This window comes from Phocoena phocoena, chromosome 20 (genome assembly GCF_963924675.1).
Source record: "Phocoena phocoena chromosome 20, mPhoPho1.1, whole genome shotgun sequence".
Lineage (NCBI taxonomy): Eukaryota > Metazoa > Chordata > Mammalia > Artiodactyla > Phocoenidae > Phocoena > Phocoena phocoena.
The window spans coordinates 18,059,824-18,067,512 of NC_089238.1; the positions used below are offsets into that span (position 1 = coordinate 18,059,824).

General features: G+C 42.3%; 1 protein-coding gene and 1 pseudogene across 1 annotated transcript in view; both read right to left on the bottom strand.

Annotated features, from left to right (window-relative positions):
• Nucleotides 1–7,414, bottom strand: part of TDRD12 (tudor domain containing 12) — an 80,643-nt gene extending 73,229 nt beyond the window's left edge. Inside the window, exon 1 of the mRNA XM_065898357.1 lies at nucleotides 7,391–7,414. Within this exon, the coding sequence (XP_065754429.1) occupies nucleotides 7,391–7,414 (24 nt within the window). The remainder of the gene's footprint in view (nucleotides 1–7,390) is intronic.
• LOC136140821 (2-iminobutanoate/2-iminopropanoate deaminase pseudogene) lies at nucleotides 5,100–5,502 on the bottom strand (annotated as a pseudogene).
• Nucleotides 7,415–7,689: the final 275 nt, after the last annotated feature.

Here is a 7,689-nt window from a genome sequence, read left to right on the forward strand (position 1 = left end):
TGGCTCATATAGACTAACCCACCTGCAAGTAACAATGATAAACCCTGGAAAAAAAAGAAAATGACAGGCTGAAGGCACTGAAGAGTGACCAAAAGCAGGCGGGAGATTCAATCCTTGAACGGAGGCAACATGGCTAGGAGACCCATGTTCATAAACAGCTTTTCCCCTGAAAACAGCCCCAGTCCTGGGGGTGCAGAACACAACTGAAGCAGAAGCCACCCCGTTTGTGGCTTGAGAAACCAGAGAATGGCATCTGGGGCTGCCAGAGCAGCTGTACATGAAGGGCAGAAATGCTGAGCCACAGAGGGGAGAGCCCTGAAGTCTGCACATGAAACCCCTCAAATCCTCGGCAGAGCCTGAACTGCATGGTGAGACTCCAGGGAGTCCTAGGAGAAGCCACAGTCGGGAGGCTGATGGAAATACAGTTTCAGCTTCTGCCCACGAGAACTGCAAGACTCTGAGCACAGAGTGACTGCCCAAACCCCTGCACTAAGAGGCCACTCAAACTCACAGCATAAGGCCATGTCCCCTTCACAATGCCTGCCTGAGAAGGAATTACTTTTGTCCCAGCCAGCACCTGACACAGGCCCTTGACCTCCCCTTGTCACAGAATTTACTGAAAAGGGCCTCAGTTGTAGAGTCTACCTATCCCTTTGGGATGTGTATGTTATCTCCTACCACTCAGGAGTATTCCTTCTCGAGGGCCTGATAACCAATGCCTTTGGGATGTAATCACCTGGAAGGACAGGGCCCTGGCCTCCCAGTCTCTGCGGGAATTCAGAAGCCTGGCCCCAGAGGCGGTGGACACAGCTGCCCCACCACAGTGACACTGACCCACCCTCTGTCATTTTCCACTGAAGCCCCTCTCCTCGTCCTCCTCACTCTCCCTTTAAAACGTCCGGTCACCTCTACACAAATTGGAACGGAACTCAGCTCCCTCCCGTACATCAGCAGTCACTGAATACAATCTGTTCTCACTGCTTTAACCAATGTCTGGCTTTGATTCTCTCTGACACCCATCACAGGAAAAGCGAGTTTGGAGCAGGAGTTAAGGAGGCTCAGTAAACACCTCAGGCTCCCTGAGAACCCTTGCAGTGCCAGGCCTGAGGAGTAAAGACCATGTTGCAGGACAAAGAGAATGTGCTCTGTCAACAAGGGCAAAATCAAGAGGTCTGCAAAGAACTATAAACCAAGCCTCCCAAAGTGCTGACAGAGCACACAGTAGTTCTCCGTCACCACAACCCTCAGCGTAGCATGAACAATACTAGACAGGCAAAGAAATGAGAATGCAGTGCACAGCCAAGGTAAAAAATGTCCAACAGAAAGTGAACCCAAGACTGCTCGGATGTTGAAGTGAACAGGCAAGGACTTAAAAGCAGCTATTATAAATACCATGTTCAAAAACTTAAGGATAAGATGGCTATAGTGAGTTTGTTTTTTAAAAAGGAGAATTTCACATAAGAAATGGAAACTATTTTAAAAAAATAACCTTTGGAAAAGGGTAATTCTAGAACCAAAAAGTGAAACAAACAAAATAAAAAATGTATTAGTGGTGTGCTTACCACTCCTACTCAACATCGTGCTGGAGGTCCTAGTCAGTACAATAAGAAAAGATTGTCAGGAAAATCGGAAAAGAAGACAGAAAAGTGTCTCTATTCACAGTAAGAATATCTACGTAGAAAATTCTAAGGAGTCTACAAAAAATATACTAGAACTAATAAGTGACTGTACCAAGATTCCAGGGTACCAGGTCATATAATAAATTCAACTGCATGTCTATATTCCAGCAATAAAAATTGGAAATTTAAATTTTAAAAACAGTATCGTTTGCAATAGCACCAAAAAGCACGAATTACTTAGGAATAAATCTAACAAAAAAATGAACAATTTGCATGCTAAAAGGTACAAAACACTGGTGAAATAAATCAAAGAAAGGCCTGTAATGCAAATATACTATGTTCATGGAATGTTAAGATTTTGATTTTCCCCAAAATGGTCTATAAAAAGGACTCAATTCCAGCAGTTGTGAAATCAACAAACTATTCATGAAATTCTTATTGGAAGGGCAAAGGAACTAGAATAGCCCCTATAATTCTGAAAAAGAACAACATAGTTGGAAGACACACTATCTGATTTCAAGACTTAATATAAAGCTGCAGTAATCAGAACTGTGTGGTACTGGAGAAAGCACAGATACATAAATCAACACAACAGAAACAGAGCCATGCATGTGTAGTCAAGTGATTTTCAATAAAGGCACAAAGGCAATTCAATGGAAGGAGGATAGTTTTTTCAACAAATGATGCTGGAACAATTAGATATATGCAAAAAAATGAACCTCGATCCATTCCTTGTACCATATACAAAAATTAACTCACATGGATCATTTATCTAAATGTAAAATATAAGACTATAAAAAATGTTTGAGGAATACATAGGGAGAATCTTTGTGACTGTGGTTAGGCAAAGATTTCTTAGATAAAACACCAAAAGTATAACTCGTATAAGCAAAATTTGATAAACTGGACTTAATCCAAATTTAAAACTTCAGCTCTTTGAAAGACATTGTTTAGAGAAGGAAGAGATAAGCCACCAACTGGGAGAAAATATTTACGAATCACATATTCAACAAAGAACTTTATCCAATATATATAAAAAACTCTACAAAGTCAATAATAAGAAAACAAACCACCAAGTTAGAAGAATGGGCAGATGTGAACAGATACTTGACCAAAAAAAATGGAAGGATGGGCAAACAAGCACCTGGAAACATGATTAACACATTTGTCATTAGGGAAATTAAAATTAAAACCACAGTGAGATACCAGTAAATACCTACTAGAATGGCTAAAATGTATAAAACTGACAATATCAAGTGTTGGTGAGGATGTAGAGCACTGCTCATGGAAATGTAAAGTGGTACAGTTCCTTTAAAAAGTTCCTCATAAAATTAAACATACTGACAAACATCAGTAACAAACAACATCAGTAACAAACAAACATCAGTAAATCCTACTGATTTACCCATGAAATAAAAACTTGTATTCACACAAAAACCTGTATGCAAAGTTTCTAGCAGCTTTATTTATAATCTCCCTCAACTGGAAACAACTCAAATGGCCTTCAACTGGTGACTGTATAAACAAATTGTCACATGTCGATACAATGGAATACTACTCACTCCTAACAAGTGCCACAACACAGATGAGCCTCCAATGCATTACAGTAAGTCAAAGCAGCCAGACTCAAAGCCTACACACTACTGTATGATTCCATATGCACAATCCCATTTTTATGACATTTTGGAAAAAGGCAAAACTAATAGGGACAGAAGACAAATCAGTAGTGGTTGCCAAGGACTAGAGGTGGGGGAAAGAAATGACTACAAAGGACCACAAGGAAATTCTGGGGGGTGACGGAACTGCTCTGTATTTTGACTGTGGTAGTGATTACATGACTACGCATTTTTCAAAATATCACAGAACTCTACATTAAAAACAATAAAATAGTTTATGGTTAAAAAAGTTATGAAACAAATATGGCAAAATGTTAAAATCTGGCAAAGCTAGGTGACAGATGTCCAGGTGTTTATAATATTTTCTATACATTTTTGTATGTCTAGAGTATTTCCTAATAAAAAGTTGGATTTTTAAATTATTTTTCATCAAAAGTAATGATTTTTTTAAAAGCTTCTTGTCTTCTGATGTGGCATCACCTATGCAGTATTTTACTAAAAATGTTTAACCTGAACACAATCATGAGGAAACAGACAAATCCAACTTGAAGGGCATTTTGCAAAGCAACTGCCCTTACTCTTCATAAATTTCAATGACATCAAAGATACAAAAAAAGCCAGAGAACTGACCCAAATTCAAGGGGAATAAAAGGCCATGAAAATTAAAAGCAATGTATAATTTTTTATTGGATCCTGGATCAGAGAAAACAAGTTACAGAATACATTATTGGCACAGTTGGAAAAATCTGAGTATGGATTTTATATTAATGTATCAATGCTACATTTCTCAAGCGTGATAATTATATTCTGGTTATGTAAGCAAAAGTCTTTATTCTTAGGAAACACACGCATAAGTATTTAGAGTTTACAACTAATTCTCAAATGGTTCGGCAAAAGAAGTCAACAATTTTATATACATATATTATTAAGGAATATGCAAATATGACAAGACGTTAACAATTGTTGACTCTAGGTATAGAGTATATGGTTATTCTCAATATTGTTTTTGTAACTTGTTTTTGAGTTTGAAAATCTTCAAAATATTAAGATGGGGAAAGATGTTTAAAAATATTTTGAAGCCATCATAGATAATCTGAAGTTTCTAGATTGTTTCAATTTTTTTTTTTAATCTGCTACTGAAACCTAAAAAATGTAGGCCAGGTTCAGTTTTACCCTCCAGAAGAACAAGTGGCTCAAGCTGCCGTTTCTTCCATGTGCTTTACCAGGCAGGGATGGGCTCACAACTCCTCCCACCCCCGCCTCTTACACCAAGGCTGGGGCCTGCTGCTTCCCGCAGATGCCATAAGGCAATGCTGCCCACACTGCAGTCATCAGCCTTACGCATTTTTTCCCCTGCATGTCTACGTTATTTCCATTAGAAAAACAGTATCTATATAATATTTTGGTCCACTTTCTTCTCCTTACCTCTACCATTCAAACTTGAATACTTTATTTCTACTCAAGTAAAAGTAGAATCAGCTATCTGGCATGAGAACTAAATATCTCACATCATTAAATTAATAGGATTAACTGAATTAAAGTATGCTCTTTATTATTTCTCAGGAACAGTAACTCATGTTTCCTACATGTTATTTCCCTTTACTTTCATTTATCTGGGTAACTATGTAATGAGTGTCTCTTTTCCTACATTCAGTAACATGAGTGGGTATAAGTATAATTTACAACGTCAGTAACCGGACTCTGTTATCAATTCATGTTCAATTCCCCTTAGTATATGGTATTTGCATAATAACTTCAGATATTTTAGTCAAGTTTACTTTCCGACATCAATTATAAAAATTAAGACGTTAATTTTAAAACGTTATGAAATTTCCAGACTAACTAGCACTTGGCCCACTTTTGCTCATACTGTCGTGAGAGGTCCCTGGGCAGCTACTGCTTCAATCTCAATCCAGTCTCCTCAGAACAAAGCAGCATCCGGGTAAGCACTCCAGCAGGAAAACCACTCCTGACATTCTGTTTGTGGATTTCACTGACGGTACTGAAGTCATACACTCAGCCAGCAGAACAGCTGCTTCTACCACATTATTGAGGTCACAGCCTGCAGCTTTCAGAATCTCACCCCTATTTCCAAGGCTTGTTTAGCTTCTTCTGTCACCCCTCCTGGCACAAGCTGTCCCTCTGAAGGGTCCATACCTAGCTGTCTTGAAATGTAAGTGATCCTTTCTACTAACAAAGCTTGACTGCAGGACCAATGGCCTTGGGGCTTTCCCTGTGCTGGTCACCTTTCTGATCGAGGATGACATGACATCCTTTTCTCCTGCAGTGCTTCTGGGTCTCACTGCATCCTGCCTTCCTCATTTCTGACACAACTGCATGTTCCCTGGGATGCTTCCTTTACATATATTTTTAATCAACACCTTTTTTCCCCTTAGCCTCATCCTAACCGGTCTGTAATGCTAGTTATGATGCTTTTATTTCTAAAATATATTACAAATACATAACTGTTAAAATTTTTAAATTTATTTTTAATCGTGATAAAGTACACATAAAATTCACCATCTTAACCATATTCAGTAGCATTAACTACATTCATGTTGTTGTGCTACCTTGATCACCATCCATCTCCAGAACCTTTTTCATCTTGCAAAACTGAAACTCTATATCCATTAAACAGTAACCCTCCATGCCCCCCGCCAGCCCCTGGCAACCACCATTCTGTTTTCTGTCTTCATGAATTTGACTTCTCTAGGAACCTAACGTAAGTGGAATCAGGCAGTATTTGTCCTTTTGTAATTGGTTTATTTCACTCAACATGATGTCTTCAAGATTCATCCACATTGTAGCATACATCAGAATTTCCTTCCTTTTTAAGGCTGAATAATATTCCATTGTACGTATATACTACCTTTTGCTTATCCATTCATCTGTTGGTAAAAACTTGGGGGAAAAATTTATCCATGTAAAACTAAATTAATCTGGAAAACTACAGCTGGTAATGGTACCACACTGGAGGAAACACTCCTATATTGGATAGAAACTTTGCTCTGAGTGTGAGCAGGGTAAGAACCAGCAGTGGGGCCAGACCAGAGCTGAGGGGGTAGAGAAAAGGGTTCTTGGGTCCAACTGAGAAAAGAGGGGTTCCCAAGTTAGAGGCAGTGAGAGTCCAGCAACTCCTTCCAAAGTTCATGGATTTGCACATGGCAGCATCCGTACCCCCTGGAAGAGCCCTGTCTTTCTAAAGGAGAAATCAGACTATTTAGGGAAGGTGGTGGAGAGGAGCTTGCCAGTTACATCTCGAAACCCTAAAAGTCTCAGAGCAAATCCTCTGTAAGAATCAGCTGCTTCAAATGCTTGTGAATCTCTGTTGGTATAAACTACATAAAACAGGAACAGGAAAGTTGATTTTTTTTTTTTTTAAATGCCATCATGCCTCTCCTCTGCCCACTGAAGTATGATCTTTTCCAAAAAGTTCTTTATATTTCCTTTTCCCAATACCCACCCCTTTGCTCTGGTTTGTAAACTCCTTCCTGCAAGTACACACCGTGAACACACTACGTGCTTTCCCGGTCTCTGGCATCTTTAAGGAGCACGCACCTCACTCAAACGAGAAGCTGCAGTTCGGGTCGCTCTGCAGGCCCCCTCCGGGGCGAACCTCGCTGCGCCCCCGACTCCAAGGACGGCGAGTCCCGAGGAGCCCGCGTGGGGAGGGGCTGGCCGCCAGAGTCCTGGGGCGCGAGCGGGAAGGGGTCCCCACGAGTGCAGCCGGGACGGGCGTGTGTTCGGAGGAGAGACACAGGTCACCCACGCCCCTGTCCAATGCAGGTGGGGACCGGCCGGAGAGGACCGGCGTCGGGGTAGAGTAATAGGTCAACGGACCGAGGGCGCGACGGGGGCCTCACCCAGCGCCGAACCGGGACCGGGAAAAGGGGTCAGAGTCCGTCCCTCCCCCTGAGGTTCTAGATACACGACACCTAGTTCAATCCGAATTTCGGAGAAAAAACGAATGATTTTTTACTCTAAGTATGTCCCAATTACTGCATGGGGCAGCCTTGAACGAAAATTTCCCGTTGTTTATCTGAAATTAAGCGTCCGGGATCTCATCCGGCACCCCTTCCCGCGGGTCCCCAGCCGGGGCGGACCCTGCACGGGGAGCGGGTGAACGGCCGGGCTCAGGGCTTCGCGCTCGCTCACCTTCAGCACTAGGACGTGGAGCATCTTCCCCGAGCCTCGCAGGCCACCGGGCAGACTCGCCCGGGAAACACGCGCAGCGTAGCGGCCGCGCCCGGCTCCTGGTCTCCCCGTCGCTACTCCCTCGGGATGAACTTTTGGGGGCGAAAAGAGTCTCCTGCAGTGCCGGCCTCCGCGGAAGCACGCTTCCTCTCCAGGTCAGCGCCGCGGAGCCCGCGCGCCCAGCCCAGGGCCCGCAGCCGTGGCCCAGCACCGCAGCTAACCACAGGCTACGCGCCGTCCTCCAACCTGAACACCGGCGA